General features: G+C 43.1%; 2 protein-coding genes across 2 annotated transcripts in view; one reads left to right on the forward strand and one right to left on the reverse strand.

Annotated features, from left to right (window-relative positions):
• Positions 1-18,958, forward strand: part of LOC148443245 (rap1 GTPase-GDP dissociation stimulator 1-A-like) — a 154,657-nt gene that overhangs the window by 86,131 nt on the left and 49,568 nt on the right. The window contains exons 3-5 of the mRNA XM_088463084.1: positions 9,792-9,914; positions 11,447-11,572; positions 14,131-14,259. Of these exons, the coding sequence (XP_088319210.1) occupies positions 9,792-9,914; positions 11,447-11,572; positions 14,131-14,259 (378 nt within the window). The remainder of the gene's footprint in view (positions 1-9,791; positions 9,915-11,446; positions 11,573-14,130; positions 14,260-18,958) is intronic.
• TSPAN14 (tetraspanin 14) overlaps positions 10,941-18,958 on the reverse strand; it is a 114,128-nt gene continuing 106,110 nt past the window's right edge. The window contains exon 9 of the mRNA XM_088463086.1: positions 10,941-11,558. Within this exon, the coding sequence (XP_088319212.1) occupies positions 11,532-11,558 (27 nt within the window). The 3' untranslated portion in view covers positions 10,941-11,531. The remainder of the gene's footprint in view (positions 11,559-18,958) is intronic.

Below are 18,958 nucleotides of genomic sequence, written 5' to 3' on the forward strand. Positions count from 1 at the left end.
CAATACTTAATGCTTCCTGTCCCCACAGAGTCACTGAGTGCGCAGTAACTCACCTTGGCAATAATGAGTAAGGCACAGAGTAAATGCACTAAGCTGAATAAAATAAATTCAGGTTTTAGTATCTGTGTTTGGCCAGCAATACTGTTCAGCAGTGTGAAAACGTTTCTCATGATGATTGCGCAGCATATAGAATAATGCAAAGCAGAAGTTATAGAAAAAGCAATGCAGCAAGTACAGTAATGTCCAGTTATGCTGGAGCAAGCTATTTATTTAGATAAAGCTTCAGTGGCACTCTGTCCTCTGGTCATTTAACAGTCTTTCCATTCTCCTGCTCCTCCAGCCACCTGGGCAGTGATGTACTGCTCTCTGATCACCGACAAATTTGCATCCCAGAATGCTATGTTAACTGCATTCTGGAGCACATGCACCCAGCAGTAAATAAAATTTAACTGCAAAGTTCCCCTCTGAGCACTACTGTTTTTGGTCTCTGTATTCCATGTGGGAGACTGATGATCAGTTCTCCATGTGAACTGCTGTGAATTAAGAGGGAGAGTTAGTGAAATGTGGTGATCCATGCCCACTGGGGGTGATCTATGGACACTGATGGAGTAGGGGTTCATTTTACAAGTGGAAATATTGCCACAGGGGGAGTAAGTGGTATTTTTATTGACACAAGGTATATACTGCCTCTGAGTGTGAGGGTGGGGGCTTATTATCAATGGGGACTTATGCACATTGGGGAAGAGGTAATGCTATTGGGAGATCTATTAACACTGGGAATGGGGGGCTTGAGTGCAATGCCACTGGGGGGAGAAGAGTAACACCCAATGGTAACCTATTCACGCTGGGGGGGTGCCAGACACTCCTTGGGATGTTTATTTTATTATTAAAAAATATTTCAAAATGTTATTGAATAAATTAAATTTTTTTAAAATTTTCAACTTTTGAAAAGAATTGTCAGTTAAGTGCTCAGTTAAGTGGTTTATAAGGATCAGTCTATGCAAGGCAACAGACAGGATACAGATAATCACTGAGGCAGCAGCAATGTTAGGAAGACTAACCAGCTACAGTACTGTAGGTGTGTTTTGAAACAGTATTCTACTTAAGGAAGCTTGTATCAAGGAGAATCAGATAAAGAACCAGTCCACCACCAAAGATGGTATAACACACCTCAGTTAACTATTTTCTTCAAGGTCCATAGGGTCCACAGGATCTACCTTGGGGTATGTAGTTGGAGTGATCCATTGCACCAAACAGCTTACAGCTTTGAAGCTACCAGCATGCATAGGTCCTCCTTCATATATACCCCGCCCCCAGCCACAGGCATTCAGTTTGTAAGCAAGCCCGATGGCAAGAGACAGACAAAAGAAAAGAACAGATCCCAAATGAGGCCAGGTGCATTAGGGTGGAGGCCCTGTGGACCCTGTGGACCTTGAAGAAAAAAAGAGTTAACTGAGGTAGGTTATACCATAACTCTTATATTCTTATTCAGGGTCCATAGGGTCCACAGGATCTACCTTGGGGACATCCTAAAGCAGTTCTCTTAAGGGTGAGGACACTCCTGAACAAAGTGGAGAATCCACCACCCAAAAGAAGCATCCTGGGAGACAAAAGTATCAAATGCATAGAAATTGATAAAGGTATATATGGAAGACCAAGTGGCCGCCTTGCACAGCTGTTCAGCAGAGGCGCCATGTCTACCTCCCACGATGGTCCCACAGACCGAGTAGAATGTGCTGTCACCTTGTTCAGCACAGGGAGATCAGCCTGTGTATAGACCTGAGAAATAGTCATAAGCAGCCAGTGAGCCAAAGTCTGTTTGATAGTTGGCCAGCCTCGTTTGTGAAAACCATATAAGAGCGCATCTCATTTACTGATGGAGTTGGTACGATCCACGTAGATACACAAAGCTCGGGGCACATCCAGTGACGCTTCACCCTTAGAAAGGTCTGAAGACTGAAAGGCAGGTACTACAATCTCATCATTCATAGGAAAATGGGACACAACCTTTGGAAGGTAACCCGCTCTAGTATGCAGTACAGCTCTATTTTGATGAAAAATCAAATATGGAGAGCGACATGACAGTGCTGCCAAATCAGAAACTCTGCGAGCAGAGGAAATAGCGAGAAGAAAAAGTGTCTTCACTGTCAACCACCTAAGGTCCACCTTATTCACGGGTTCAAAGGGAGCAACTTGCAATGCCCTGAGAACCAAAGATAAATCCCAAGGTGCCACTGGAGGTACAAACGGAAACTGCAGATGGAGAACCCTTGCAAAAATGTTCTAACATCTGTCAGGGGAGCAATTCTGTGCTGGAACTAAACTGACAATGCAGAAACCTGATCTCTCAAGGTAGCTAGGCGAACAGACCTAAGTCTATACCAGCCTGAAGAAAAGCAAGCACTTGCTGGACCTTGAAGACCTTAGCGTCATCATTTCTCTGGGAACACCAAAGAAAAAATTAATGCCAAATCCTGTGATAGATGTGGGCAGAAGCAAGCTTCCTTGTCCTTAGCATCATCTGGATGACAGAAGTAGAGAAACCCCTTGCCTTTAAGACGGAAGACTCAAGAGCCATGCCATCAAAGCCAGCTTAGGTTAATCCGGATATAGGCAGGGACTCTGCACTAACAATCCAGTCATAAAGGCAGTGGAAGTGGACTGTCTATGAATAGACACATCAAATATGTGAACCCATGTCTCCTGGGCCAGGCAGGAGCTGTTAGTATTATCCTGCCACCTTCCTGCTTGAACTTTCTGACCACCCTTGGAAGAAGGGAGATTGGAGGAAACAGATATGCCAACCTGAAGTCTCACCTCATCACCAGAGCATCCATAAAGATGGCTGAGGGGTCCCTTGTTCTGGACCCGTATCTGGCGACCTTGTGGTTGAGGCGTGATGCCATGAGGTCTATGACTGGTAGTCCCCTCTTGTCCACCAGGATTTGAAAGACATCCAGATGAAGAGCCCATTATTTGGCGTGTATGTCCTGGTGACTTAGAAAGTCCACTTCCCAGTTGAGGATTCCTGGGATGAATATTGTCGAGATTGCTGGAAAATGGCATTCGGCCCACAGCAGAATGTTTGCCACTTTCCTCATGACTGCCGGACTTCATGTGCCTCCTTGATGGTTGATATAGGCCACTGCAGTTGCATTGTCGGACTGAATCTAGACAGGCCTGCCGTGAAGGATGTCCTGTGCCAGAATGAGCACTCTGTGCACTCCACGAAGCTCCAAAACATTTATCTGTAGGTGAATTTCCTGAGCCGTCCACCTTCCCTGAAAGGTGTGATGACATGTCACTGCTCCCCCATCCTTGCAGACTTGCATCCGTTGTGAGGAGTACCCACTCTGGGACCCATAATGGGTGACCCTTGTCTAGATGAGTCTTCTACAACCATCAGACAAGGGAGAGCCGAACCTCTGGCAAAATGCAGATCATCTGAGACTTTATCCAATGATACTGACCATCCCAATGAGAGAGAATCCATTGCTGCAGGGACCTGGAGTGGAACTGGGCATCAACCACCATGTCGAATGTGGATACCATGGAGCCCAGCACCTGCAAGTTTTCAAGCAAGTGAACTGACACTTCTTGCTTGAAAAGTAGACTGTGCACACAAAATTGTAGTGTCTCAATCTTGTCCTCTGGTAGAAGAATCTTCTGACCCAGAGAGTCCAGCAGCACCCCTAAGTGCACCAGTTGCTGAGTTGGAGAAAGAGAAGACTTTTTCAAATTGATTATACAGCCGTTCTCTTGTAGGCAGACAATGGTCATCTGAAGATGACATTGTAGTATCTCCTGAGATTGTGCTAATATCAGGTGGTCATCCAAATGTGGCAGTATCCTGACTCCTTGTTGTCTGAAATGAGCTGTCATGACTGCCATTATCTAGGTAAATGCCCAAGGGGCTGTGGCCAGCCCGAAGGGTAGAGCCTGAAATTGGTAATGTTGCTGATCTACCACTAATCTCAGAAATCCATGGTGAGATCGTGCAATAGAAACATGCAGATATGCATCCTGTATGTCTAGGGAGACCATGAAATCTCCAGGCTCCATTGTCAGCATAATTGACTGTAGGGTTTCCATATGGAATCTTGGCACATGGATGAATCTGTTGAGAGACTTCAGATTCAAGATAGGGCATTGTGACCCATTCGGTTTCTGAATCAAAAACAAATTTGAAAAATAACCCCTTCCTTGTTGCATCACAGGAATGGGGACTATGACTCCTGACCTCAGGAGGGCCCCAATAGCCTCCCAGAAGGCCAAAGACCTGAATGGGTCTAAAGGAAGGGTTGTACCAACAAACCTCTGAGGAGGATGCCTCAGGAACGGGATGGCATAACCATGAGAGACCACCTCTCGAACCCTGACATCCATAGTCATCTGTTGCCAGGCATGAGAAAACTGTAGAAGTCAGCTTCCAACCCTGAGACACCCCAGGGGGAGGCCCCCTCATCAGGCAGTGGGCTTATCATTCACCTTGGAAGCAGAACGTCTGGTTGACCAGGATTTCCTAGTCTGCAGTTTCTTGTGGGAATTACCCTGTCTAGAGGTTAGACTGCCCCTTTGCCCTACTCTGTGGGCAAAGGGGCTCTATAAATAGGGGTAGTCTAAGATGGCAACCCCGCAGACTTAGATGTCACCAGAGAAGACACAAAGTCATCCAGCTCAGGTCCAAACACTACCTTCCCAACAAAAGGCAAAGACTCCAAGACCTTCTTGGACCCTGTATCTGTCTTCCAGGTTTTAAGCAAAAGGGTTCTTCGAGCTGCAACTAAAGTTGCCGATACCCTAGAAGCCAAGATACCTGTATCAATGACAGCTTCCCCCATATACATAGCTGCTTCTTACATCTGACTGAGATAAGACAGCTGTTCTCTGGTAGCATTCGGCATGCTATCCTCCAGAGACTTTGGACCTTATTCAGAGGCGGCCATACGGTCTACGACCGCACGGCCACCTCGATGTTTTGCCAGTGCGCATGCGCACGAGGGAGCCGGCTCGCTCGTGCGCATGCGTGAGACCTGCTACGACTGACAGCGCCGGTCGTAGCGGTTCTCTTTCCAAAGGGGGCGAGCTGTCGATGTTGATTGACAGCTCGCCCCATTTGGAAGGCGGGCCGGGGGGGTGGCAGCCCAAACGGAGGCGTTCCCATGGGAATGCCTGCCGTTTGGGGGAGGCCCCAATGACATCACTAGAGATGTCAGTGGAGAGTTTCCAGCTCTGACAGAGCCAGAAGCTCTCCGGGGCTTACAACAAGTGAGACCCTACCCTAGGGTCTCGTCATAAGCCCCGATGGTCGCGATGGTCTCTGACCATCGCAACCATCACCCGAGCGGTCATTAGAGCTGTGGGTGTAAACCCACAGCCTAACGACCGAAACAGAGGCGGGCGGTCAGGATGCAAGTGGCCGCCCAGTTTCTGAGCGACCGCTTGCATCCTCCGACCGCCTCTGAATGAGGGCCTTTGTCCATTCTTCCTAAGCTTTGGCTACCGAAGCTACAGCCATAGCTGGTCTGGTAATAGCTCCAGATAATGAAAACACTGATTTTAAATAGTTACCAAGTTTTCTATCTGTACCCACTTTTAATGAGGCAAGAATGGGTAATATAGAGCTCTTGATCAATCTAATTACCTGAGCATCTACTGATGGAGGAACTTCCCATTTGTTACATTCACCAAGTGCAAATTCCTTGTAGCATGGAAATGCTTATTTGGAGTACACCAGCTTCAGATATGAGATTCGTTAGTTGTTCAAACTGAGGAAAATAATCTCTAGCAACCTTCTGATGCCTAAAGACAGGAGTCTTATATTTCGGCGGAACGTCCTCTTCCTCTATACTGAGGACAGATCTAATTGCTCTCACCAGAGAGGGGACATCCACAGAGGATTGATGGTCTTCTACCACTGAGTAAGACCCCGAACTCTGAGTATCAGAGTGTGATGAGGAGGTTGAATCAGAATCCTGAGGAAACGTATGAAGAGAACCTCTCTTATGCCCAATGCTTTACTGCCACTGGTCTATTCGCCTGCACCTGATCAGCAGCTATAGACAGCAGGATACTCTGACTAGAGTGAGCAGAAGAATCAAACCAACAGGGATTCATGGGGGACATATACATAGAAGGATGCCAATGCTGTGGGTACCCCATAGCAGGAGGCAGTATCGTGGCAGGAGCACGAGACATTGCGGCCCTTCCACCAAATGCGACAAAACCTGAGACCCAAGATACCACCCAGGGTGTTTTTTTTGCTGGTGCAGGTGTACAAGATAAAAAAGGTGGCTGTTAACAACAGACACCACACAACCCATCTTGCACAAAATCCTGCTCAGACAGCCTGCCAAACAGGATTTACATGATTTCAGCACAAGGAGGCACATCCTTCTCTCATTTACCTTTAGACATGGTAATGTATAACAGGTATAAGGTATAAAGTATAAATGTTATGTGACTTAACACAATTGAAAAGCCCTACACACCTTCAGAGGGATGAGGAGAAACACAGTGATAGCTATATCTGGCAGTTTTGAAAACAAAAAGGCAGTATAAATACAGCAGCTAGCATTACAGTCACATACAATGCATAAATATAATCAAATGCTAATGCAAATGGACTGCATCAACTGACCAGCCCCTCAGGGGTATTGGTAGGATATAGAGTGCTATATACCTAACCCAGGGGAGAGGTATACAGGGAGATAGACCTAACATCTGAGACCGACAACTTTCAGCAGGGCACTCAGGGTAGACTGTGAGTGTCTCACACATGAGGTGGTCAGAAGTAGCAAACCAGAAACGAGAATCATCAACCGGAAGTTGCATCTGGGATGGGGGAGTAGCGGCTGGGAGAGCGCCTATCTCCCCATAGCTGCAATTTTGATGGCACGGGTACGCTGGCCTCACAGTAGTAGATGCTACCTAGTGCGTCTACTACCCATCCCTGGCAACAGACGATACAGCCGCCTTAGTGAGGAAACGTTAAATGAGACTTTCACCTACAGCTGCCTACGATGCGTCTCCTACACTGGAGGCCTGGACTGCTTCGTGCATGATTCCCCACACGAGGAATCTCTTACCTGCCATCACTGTGAATCAAATCGCAGTCCGGACCCCAGCGATGCCGCTAGCAGAGCCACGCTGAGACTTGCCAAAATCCCCAGGGTATATAGCGGTACTGGCGTTTCGGCTTCGGCTGAGGTAGAAAGAGTCATAGTATATGCGTCTTATTCCGTGCCTAATACCGCTAAACTCAGAAGTTCAAAAAACTAAGGTAAATCAAAAAAAGAAAACCCTGGGACTGCTTGGCAGTCTCTCTGTTAATACGGTGCGTCTGGATACTTGCCGCGCACCAAACAAAAAACCGAATGCCTGTGGCTAGGGGCGGGGTATATAGGGAGGAGGACCTATGCATGCTGGAAACTTCAAACCTGGAAGCTGTTTGGTGCAATGGATCACTCCAACTACATACCTCAAGGAAGATTCTGTGGACCCTATGAACCTTGAAGAAGAAATATAAATATATTTTCTAGAGATTTGTGTTTTGATAATGGTTTTGGATTTGGATTCATCTTTGTGATTTGGTTTAGTTTTTGGATCTGTATTTTAAAAAACAACAACAAAAAAAAAAAAAACAGCTAAAATTATGTAATTTTGACCTGTTTACATGCAATCCAAAACCAGAGTTTGGTTTTAAAATCCAAGTTCCGAACCGCGTGTAGATCTGAACCGGGACTCGGTACCGCAAAGTGATTCCAAACTCTGACTCGGTTTGACTCAGAAGACCTAAATTCAGTTGTCGTCGGTTCTCAAGAAACCGAACCACACATCTCTAATATTTACAATTAGTGTATTTTCCAGACATTGTGGACATAAGTTCCTAAATGTATTTAAAAATATGTTACTGACATTCTGATACAACTTTTGTTCTTTTAATGACATTACAAAGTCAGCCATTCCGTGAAATGTCTATGTGTAGCAGTAATTGCAAAATCCGCTTTAACTAATTTGAGCAGTGGTTGGCTAATTTTACCTGACATTCCTCCATGGTCAGGCCATAAAAAACGGTCTCCAAATACTTATGATTCATTCTGTTGGTATGGTAACAAGGCTTACTTAAGCAAAGGTGACAGATGGGCTTCTAAAGTACCCAGCATTTCTACTATTCTTCAAAAATGCAGAGACTATATTTTAAGGATATTATCTCCATGTCTCACAAAAGTCTTTTACTTTCAGCCTAAATTTGTCATTCTTCTTTTTGATGCTCAAAATAACATGATAACGTAATTCTAGGACAGTGATGGAGCAGCAGTGCATTTTAAAATCTTTCTTCCTGCATTTATGAAAATAAAAAAAGGAGAAAATATAAAATTTTCTAAAAACGGTAATACCGCTATGCAGCACGCCTGTAATCTAACATTATGCATCTAGACACGTGACATGAGATTCTCAAACTTTAGAGTGATACCAAACCTTTTTCAAGAAATAATAACTTTCTAAAGCACATAAAATAAAAATAATATATAGACCATAGAGAAAAAGACAGAATTTGTTACACAGTTAGTTAATACTAAATATTTGGGCTATTTCCAGGAACAAATCTTTACAACATTGGTCTGCATGCAGAACAGTTGCCAATTATGCATTTGTCCACTTACATTATACAAGGTGCAGATTCTCAACACACCTAAAGTTTTTATAATATAAGCAAAAGTTCCCATTTCTTACCTCTACAACATTCACCTACAGTATGTAAAAGAAGTATCAGCAGTAATAGTTTATATATTAACATATGATGCACCCCAAAGACAAAAATCTGTATTATACATACCCACTCTCCCAGAATTCTGTGGGAGACTCCCTAATTTTGGTTGGTTCTCCCGGGGAGAGTCAAGGCTGCACAGAGTGGGCTAACCGGGTTACTTAGGGGGCATGGCCTAATCGTGGCCCAGAGGCAAATCCAGAGGGGCCTGTTAGTGTGATCACCCTCCCACTCCTTCTCCCCAATCATGCAAGCAGAGGAAATAGCAGCCTCCATGGACCTTCGGTGAAGACCTGCACACAGCAGCGAGTGCTGGGAGAGAGAGGCTGCTGCCACTGATAGGTTAGAGGGGGGGCAGTGGACTCCTCCAACGAGCCGAGGATCACGTAATTAGTACCAGCTACCCTCTCACCAACCCACTTCTTAGCGCCCGCTGCCACCCAATTCCTGAGTGAAGTGGACGGTCTGGACAACTTGATAAATAATTTGCTTTAAATTGGCCCGTCCCCTGCTTTATAATTTCTGGATGTTTGGCTTTATATAGCAGGGGATATGGCCATGAAGATGCAATCACAGTACCACTCCCCCTGCACACCTCCTACCTGGTTGGGCCCTTCTGGAGGTGGCAGTTGAAATGTCATCACGTATGGCCTGTCTGCAGGCTCTAGCTGTAAAATAAATATAGAAAAGGTCATAATTCTATAAAAGCAAAACATAATAACCATGTTTTCATGAAAAATTATATTAATATTTACTTATTAATATAACGGATAGCTTAGTACTAGCATGGGGGATTCAGCAGTAAATAAGAGTATACTAAGACAAATGGATGTCTATAGTTTCCATACGTGACTTTAGAGATCGATACTGTCCTCTGATTTCCAAGTATAATTAGTAACCATTATCATTTATCCATTGTTCTAATAAGCAAAACCTTTGTACATGACTATATGTATGTATAATCATAAAAGTTTACCAACATAACAAAGTCCATTGGTGCCTTTTTGTGTCTTCACTACAGTGCAGAGATCAGCTAAACTGCTAACAGATTATGATGTTTTACCAGCATTAGCCAGAATACTGAAAACCAGTCCAACTTGTGCAGAAAAAGCGGCATATGTACTGGCCGAGCTGGCAAAGAATGGTAAGTACTTCCCTCAATGTACTCAGTTTACAGTAGGAGCTCCCTTAATGAGCACTGACTGGCAATAACTAGAGCATAATCCTATGACTTTTGGAGTGTAAACACACCTTTCTTACAAAGATACATTGTCATAGTGAAGTTAATGTCACTTATGCTTGTTTCATGTATTATTGACCATGGACCTGATTCAGAGATGGACGGATTTGCACATGTGGCTGTGAAATTCTGGCCATCTCAGGTGCAAATGCAGAAGGTGTCAGACACCACCTTGCTGCATTTCCGATCCCAGCACTTGCTCCTTTGGTCAGGCTGCATGAGCTGAAGCTTCCCACAGCCTGACCTGGTGCTGGACACTTAAGAGGCCAGGAACCTGCGTCCATCGACGCAGACCCTGGCCTCGTCACTCCCAGAAAATGGGGGCGACCAGGCATGTGCTCGCTCCGTCCCCCAAACATTGTATCTGGTCAGTCATGCTGTGGTTTGGATGGGGCCTACGAGTGATAATGTAGGACCCATTCTGCCCACTCGCAGAATGGATCCTGTGCAGACACAGACCTCTCAACATCGGAGATGTATGCTAATCGTCGTATTAACGTACATCTCTGAATCAGGCCCAAGTCTTGAGCAGACGGGGCAAGAGTTGTGGGGCTCACTGCTCCTCTTTCCCCAGGGTACTTGCCTCATCTGTCTATATTATAATCTTTCAATGGACCTGTATACCCCAATCAAATACTGCTAAAATGCACTACAGATGCGGCCAAATTCATTGTGACTGATCGTGCCACAAACGTGCGCACGCATCGTGCTATGCTATGGCGCATCCTCGATCGCTGGAGTGCATCACCATTCAATCCTATGGAGACGAAAATGCCCGTCTCTAATCGCGGGGGACTATCTCACACCACGCAAGGTGCCATTCGCTGTGCTACAGGCAAGAATGTAGCTGGGCATATCTAGTAATTTGCAATGGATATGCAAACAAGAAACAAAACCTTTAGGATTTGCAAATTGGATATAATTTCCTTTATTCTGTTGTCAGTGTTCAAATCTTGCTTTGTTTTATGGCAAATATACACACACTTTACGGCCAGTCTAACCTTCATTTAAATCAAGCCCTTGTAAATAAATAAATTTTATTGCTTTTTTGGAGGTTTGGCGTCAAAAGAATGGTGGGCTAGATGGGACTTTGGACCCATACACCCATCCATGACCCCATCTGGGCAACACTGCAAGCAGGGGTGAGTGACTGCATGGATGAATAGCTTCCTATTTGTCTCTGTCGGATTACAACCAAGGCAGCATCAGGTTTTGCCAAGATAGGGTCCCAAGAAGCTGAATCACTTGTATCCTCTGTTTGTCTCGGCTGTATTCTGAGGCTGATCTAATATTTATTATGAGGCCAGTGGTCAAGCTTTTTGCCATCTTTATCCTTCAACAGTCTCTTCTGAAATATTATTAACATTATAGTCAAGTTTTATTTTTGTTTAGATATCTTTCCTGGAGATTCCTTAACACAAATTGTCTGTCTGTAGAAGAAACCAGGAAACCTTGTATTGACGCAGGTCTGGTGATGGCCTTGGTACCCTTTCTGCAGAGCTCTGTTCAGGAGATGCTTCTTCATGCTGGCAGAGCCATTGGCCGCATCTGTTATGATAACAGTAAGTGAAAGAAAATTATAAAAAAATTCTAAATGAGCTGAATTCATGTCCTGGAAATGTTTGAAATGTCCACTAACAGTATCAGCATTAAAGCTCTACTACTACTACTACTACAGAGACTAACCAGTGAGTTTTAAACCTAAATTTAATTGCATCTACTCAACATTTAAATTGGTCTCTACTGAAGAGCGCATAAATGTGAATTACTTTGAAAAAATATGTATTAGTATTTTTAAAAAAAGAAAAGAAAAGAATCTAACTGTGCACCCTAAAACAAAACCACAGAGTTAAATTACAAACTAAACATCCTAATTACAAAGACAAAATGCAGCCTATAATTTGAGATGTGCGCTGACCCCTGTGTTTTGAAACTGGATTCATCTTTGAGTTTTAGTTTGGGATTTTTCAAAAATTAAAAAGCAGCTAAAATAAATGGAATTTGGGCCTGTTTACATGCAAACCAAAACCCAAGTTCGGTTTTTAAAACGGAGTTCCAAACTGACCGCAAAACTGAGCCGGGACCCCAAAGTGATTCCTAACTCGGACTCTGTTAGACTCTAAAGTTGGAACCCCTACATTCATTTGTCAGTTCCCTGGGAACCGGACCAGCTCATCTCTACCTATAACCGATTAGCTTGTTTAGGAATAAGGCCCATTCAGAATGTCACAATGATTAAAAACAAACATCAAATAACATTAGTTAGCAAATATTTTTTAGTTTAGTTTTAACTATACCTTAAATCTGATCTACACTAAACTAAAAACCAAACAACTGTCTTTTCAAATCTATTAACAAAACCATTTTCACGGTTTCTTTTTAGAATTTGAACATGCATAAGCTCCATTCTATAGTTCCTGACATTGGATCTGATTCAGACATGCAACCCCAATGTTGCGAATATCGGTAATCTACAAGTCCAAGTCCTACTGTGCATGCATCAAGTTTCATTACCAATATTGCTCGCAATGAGGATTAATTTGCAAAGTGATTAACGGGCAGGGATTATTTGTGGGCGGCAGCGGGGTAGGGGGTGGCAACTCAAACGCCGACCTGTCCCAATTGTTTCCAGGGCGTGTCTAAGCCTGCTACTGACACATGTATGTAGTAAAAATGGCTCCGGCATCTCATTTCCCACAGCCATTCTGCATTAATAGAGTCACTCAGAAGTCCAATTATCAATTACTCTACAACCGATGTTGCATCTTTGTATGCAGTCGCTAGGATTTGTGAAGCTGCCAGTGGGCATCTCAATTTAAATCCAGATGGCTCCAACATTTGTAGGTTTTGCACAAGTGCTGCGTACAAATTTGCAGCTGTGGTGGCATTAGCATACATCTCTGAATCAGGACCATTACATTTACAAAATTAAAATAAATACAGTAGTAATTAGGACTGAATTAACCTTTTAAGAGTGGTGGTAGATTCTTCTCCTTCCAGACATAAAATGAATGAAATGCAATATTACAGCATTGGGTATTTTTATGCTTTAAACTCCCTAATGGTTGATATCCATATTATACCACAAAGACTTATCACAACTAAAATGTATCTAAAATAAACACAAGGACAACAGGAGTTGGAAACAAATAAAGTAAAAAAAAAATGTTTGACATGAGCCAATCAAATGTTAGCTCTAATTTCAAATAATCGCTGAATTAAGTATTAAATTAACTTAAAGTAAGTATTGTGGCGGACAACGAAGAACGGGCAACCCCAACAAATACATGCAAACCAAACAACCCACTCGTTGGTGATCAACTCTCCAGGAAACCCCACCCGGACAGGCTTCCCAAGAGGGAGGGAGGTATTTCCAAAAGCAAAAAGAGACTGCTTCCTGGTGACCAGCCCTAATAGTAGAACAAAACATGTCCCCCAAGAACCCTATAGGACAATTCTAAATGCCTGTTAACTGAACTACAACAATAATTTTTACAGGTGCCCTGCTACTACAACCCCAGGGTTTAACCAGGCTCAGGCTGATCATAACTGCCTTTTCACTGCTCTTCTTAAAAGGGACCCTAACTATAGCAGAGGGGGAGTACGTTTTAGTTGATAGTATTTGGAGTATTAAAGAAAGAATAGTAGAGGTAAAGCACATTAAGAATGAGACCATTGTTAAGTAGGTAGCAGGGAATAGGTATGTTTTGTAGTTAATGTGACAATTAGGGCATTTTCTATAAGCAATGTAATGTGCTATCATTGTACAATGTTGATGAGTGCATACTGTATTTCAGTGAATAGTGTAGTCACTATAACTGTGTCATCAGGGGTGTATCTATAATTGGTGCAAGGCGTGCGGGGAACATGGGCCCCTGGGTCCCACATTGGCACGGGGCTCCAGCACTGTAAAAATGTCTGGAAAATGGCCACAGAGTCTATAACTGCAGGCTGCCGAATGGAGAGGAGGGGGCCAGTAATGGAGACTGCACACTGGCCCCCTCCTCACTAGAAACACCCCTGTGTGTCATATACTATAGTATTGTGTATGTTGTAGCACATTCTTTACCTACTTAAAGTACACCTACTATATACTCTAATTATATTTTATTTTTTTTAGATGAGCTACAAGAGCAACTGGTTGAGCTTGGCGTACTTACTTCCCTGGTCAGAATATTAACGGATTTCCCAGATAACAATGCGCTGGTGCAAGTGTGTCTCTTGGCCCTGTCCAATCTGGCAGATCTAGGTTAGAAATTTCACTCAGCCTTAACTTTAATTAAAGTGTAACTGTCACAATTTCAGTAACATCAAATTATTATGTACAGTTAATAAGTTGATAACAACAGAGGTATGTTGCTTTGTATACTTAATTGTATGTCGTAGGCTAATCTTTCTTAATGATAAGATATAGAGCATGATTCCGAGATTTATGCTAATGAAATCACAACTGCGATCACTTATGGATCGCAATTGCTAAAATATACAAATGTCTTAGCCGAGCTTAGGGATGCCCACTGCTGCCTTCTCATATCCATCCGACAATATACAACAGCTTTAACGTTGTTAACATCGATGCAGATCGGGCAACCATGCTGCAAGTAAAGGCGGGTATCCACTACTAGATATACAAACGAGAGCACGATTACGACATTGCAATCGTGCTCTCGTTTGTATATCTAGTGATGTGCCTAGACTGAACGTTCACTCGTTCAGTCCAGGCACATCCATCATACCCGCACATGCTGAACCTGACGGGATCGTCAGGTTGACCAGCATGTACGGGCGATGATAGATCCTGGAAGCGACCAGCATGCACGCGTATCGCTGCTTGCTTTTGACCAACACATGCCCGATGCATGCACAATGCTTGCACGATTTGCAAGCGATTGCATGATAACGACATTATCGTGCAATCACTTGCTAAAATCACCTAGTGGATACCCCCATTTAGTCAAGTCTGACCTGCTTCAAATCACTGTGGCACTTCTGACGTGCACAGAGCTCTCAGGCTGCAAAGGAGATTGCAATGGCTAATTTATGCACGACCAGAGTTTAAATGGTCCTGATATGCCTGCGTTTGTCAATTTTCCAATACCCAGAAACATTCAAAGCGTAGGCAGAGTAGGCCATATCTCTATCCATAAAAATTAATGGGTTTTTAGTGGCAAGGACTACATTTATTGCTGTTTGGGTGGATTCTGGGAATGGCATAAATTGCTCCTTTCAAGATCTTGCGGTCCACAGTAACAGAAGCAGCTTTTGGGTTCAAGTGACCACTCAATGTGGCTGATACAGAGTAAATTATGTGCCTGTTTGCTGTAACTGGACTGTAAAGGGATGTTCTAATGTAGGCAAATTTCATAGAGAGCATAGGAAATGCATATAAGTATAAGAAAAAGAACTGGGCAGTGTGTTTGCGTCAACTGAAAGGGAGGAGATACGGAGATGTGTTTCCTTAATGCAATTTCTGGAACATTTTTCTGCCTGGCTCCCTCACTTCCTATCCCCAGACATCTCCACCATCATTATGGGTGACTTCAATATCCCCATTGACTGTCCACAATCGCCTCATGCCTCCAGACTACTCTCTTTAACCTCCTCTGTTGGCCTCTCCCAATGGACTGATCCCTCTACTCATCAGGAGGGCCACTGCCTTGATCTTGTATTTACCAGACTATGCTCAGTTTCGGATTTCACTAATGCTCCTTTCCCTCTCTCAGATCACAACCTTATCACCTGTACACTCTCCTCCATTACATCAACCTCTATGTCATTGAAATCACCCAAGCCTCCTAAAACCCGTAGAAATATTAATGCTATTAACTTTCAACAACTATCTACCTCTCTACAACAACAACTCTCACCAATTTCTGCATTCACTTCTCCTGAGACTGCTGTATCACACCTAAACCAGATTCTAGAAAAAGCCCTCGATAAAGTAGCTCCAGCTACTCCTCACACACCACGTAGACTTAGGCGTCAACCATGGCATTCTTACTTAACAAGGCATCTACAAAAACTCTCACGTAAAAGTAGAACATCAGTGGCGAAAGTCTCATACTCCAAGTGACTGCCTCACATATAAGACTATCTACAACTCTTATCGTGCTGCTCTGGATGCTGCCAAAGAAACATATTTCCAATCTCTTATCTCTGCTCAAGCCTCTAATCCCAAGCGACATTTTAATACATTTAACCTGCTTCTTACCCATCCCTCACGCAACCCACCTGCTACTATCTGTGTGCATGATCTTGCTTCCTATTTTAAGGACAAGATTGTTAAGTTCCGAAATAAAATGGTATGCTATTCCTCAGCTAGTGACCTGCTCAATTCCCTACCTGAACCCTCTGGCTCATTCTTTTCATTTGACCTCACAAACGAAGATGAAGTATCTACACTCTTCTCATCCTCCTACTCTATTACCTTTCCTCTAGATCCTATACCCTCACAACTCAGTAAAGCTCTGTCTCCTGTGCTCATCCCAACCCTAACTAAAATCTGCAATCTGTCTCTCGCTACTGGCATCTTTCCATCACTGTTCAAGCATGCAGTGATTACTCCCATTCTGAAAAAACAAAATTCTGATCCCAACACTTTCTCAATTACTGACCTATCTCCCAGCTCCCATGCCTCTCCAAGCTGCTTGAGAGACTTGTCTACACCCGCCTCGCACACTTTCTAAAGTCACACAACTTATTGGACCCACTTCAGTCCGGCTTTCGTTCCCAACACTCCACAGAGACAGCACTCACTAAGGTAGTAAATGATCTGGTCACTGCCAAGGCTATAGGCCATTACTCACTCCTAATTCTTCTAGATCTCTCTGCTGCTTTTGACACTGTTGACCACTCTCTCCTCATACAAACACTACAATTCCTAGGTCTTAAGGACACAGCTCTTTCATGGTTCTCTTCCTACCTATCTGATCGCTCTTTTACTGTTAATTTATCTGGCTCTGCCTCCTCTTCGCTACCTCTATCAGTTGGAGTACCGCGAGGCTCTGTCTTGGGTCCTTTGTTATTCTCAATCTATACCACCACTCTTGGCAAACTAATCCGCTCTTTTGGATTTCAGTACCATTTGTATGCAGATGATACTCAAATCTACCTATCCTCCCCAGATTTATCACCATCTGATCCGTGTCACTGAATGTCTTTCTACCATTTCATCTTGGATGTCATCTCGCCACCTGAAACTTAATATTTCTAAAACAGAATTATTTATATTTCCACCGCCCAAGAATAGTTACCAACCTGATCTCTCGATCACTATTGATAACTCGACAATCCATCCTGCTCCACAAGCTCGCTGCCTTGGTGTCATCCTTGACTCTGAACTGTCTTTTGTTCCCCACATTCAATCTGTCTCAAAATCATGTTACATACATCTAAAAAACATAAAAAATTCGACCATATCTCACACAAGACACTGCAAAAACTCTGATCCATGCACTCATTATTTCCCGCATTGACTATTGCAATAGTCTCCTTACTGGTCTTCCCAAAAACAGGATATCACCATTACAATCCATTATTAATACAGCTGCAAGGCTTATCTTCCTTGTCAAACGTTCATCGTCTGCTGCCCCGCTCTGTCAGTCTCCATTGGTTGCCGGTCTTCTACCGTATTCAATACAAAATACTTTTACTTACACATAAGGCCATTAACCAAACCACACCAACATGCATCTCTTCACTCATCTCAAAATATCTCCCAACCTGACCTTTCCGCTCAGCACAAGATCTGCGTCTCTCATCCCCACACATTACTTGCTCCCATTCACGGTTACAGGACTTTCTTCGGGCAGCACCCACTCTATGGATTGCCTTACCATGCACAATAAGACTTACATCTAGTCTCCAATCCTTCACGCGTTCCCTGAAAACCCACCTCTTCAGGCAAGCTTATCAGATTCCAGAACCACCCACATAACCTTCATAGCTTCTATGTCTAATTACATCCCCTTTCACAGTCCACACATAACCTCATACACTGTCTTTCTTTCACATCCTCCTGACATTTGGCTGACATTCCTGTGTGACTGGATTATGCAGCCCACCAAGAAACTCTGCAGTCTGGCTGAACCAAATGAAATATATAGAACCTATCCCTGTGTATCAATGCCTATTTCATTATAGATTGTAAGCTTGCGAGCAGGGCCTTCCTACCTATATATCTGTCTGTTATAACCCAGTTTTGTTCTGTTAATGTTCCAATTGTAAAGCGCAACGGAATATGCTGCGCCATAAAAGAAACTGTTAATAAATAAAATAAATAAATAATAATGCACTGGCATTTCCGTAAGTGACATCCTAATTTAGCTAGAGCACTTCCGTTGTCTAGTGGGACATTGTTTATCTGTTGCCCCATTTGCCATGGAAGTGACGTCACTATTTATCTGATGCACTTTTGATGTTTGACGAAGCTTTGTATATCCATTGCCCAGGTAACCATCGTTTAAAAAAATATATACATTAAAATACATCAAAACAATGTAAATTATGCAAATCTACTACACATGGTAATAAAATAGACATAAGAAATAGCAGGGAGGTTAAAAAAGATTGAATAAAATATGTAAAAAATATAGAAGAATATATAAGAAAAGGGGAGAATACATCAAATATATCTAAAACTAGTGCATATGTGTGAGATTCATAAATCACTGTAGCACCAATAATGTATTATAGGGATGGCAATAAAACATTAAATATACAAAATGATTGGACGTAATAAATAAATACAAAATGGTGTAGTGTAGAATAAAAGAGAAACATATTGATAGGACATGATTGTGGAAAAATAACATTCATAGGAACCACTTAACTTCAAAATCCTGATTAAGGCCAATAGGTGCTAAGGTTTTATAATTAAAGATCAATTTAATGTCCTCCCTAGCAATATTGGCTACACTGTCACCACCTCTAATGGAATCTTTAACCAA

This window comes from Taudactylus pleione, unplaced genomic scaffold (genome assembly GCF_031769625.1).
Source record: "Taudactylus pleione unplaced genomic scaffold, aTauple2 ptg001314l, whole genome shotgun sequence".
NCBI classification, from domain to species: Eukaryota; Metazoa; Chordata; class Amphibia; order Anura; family Myobatrachidae; genus Taudactylus; species Taudactylus pleione.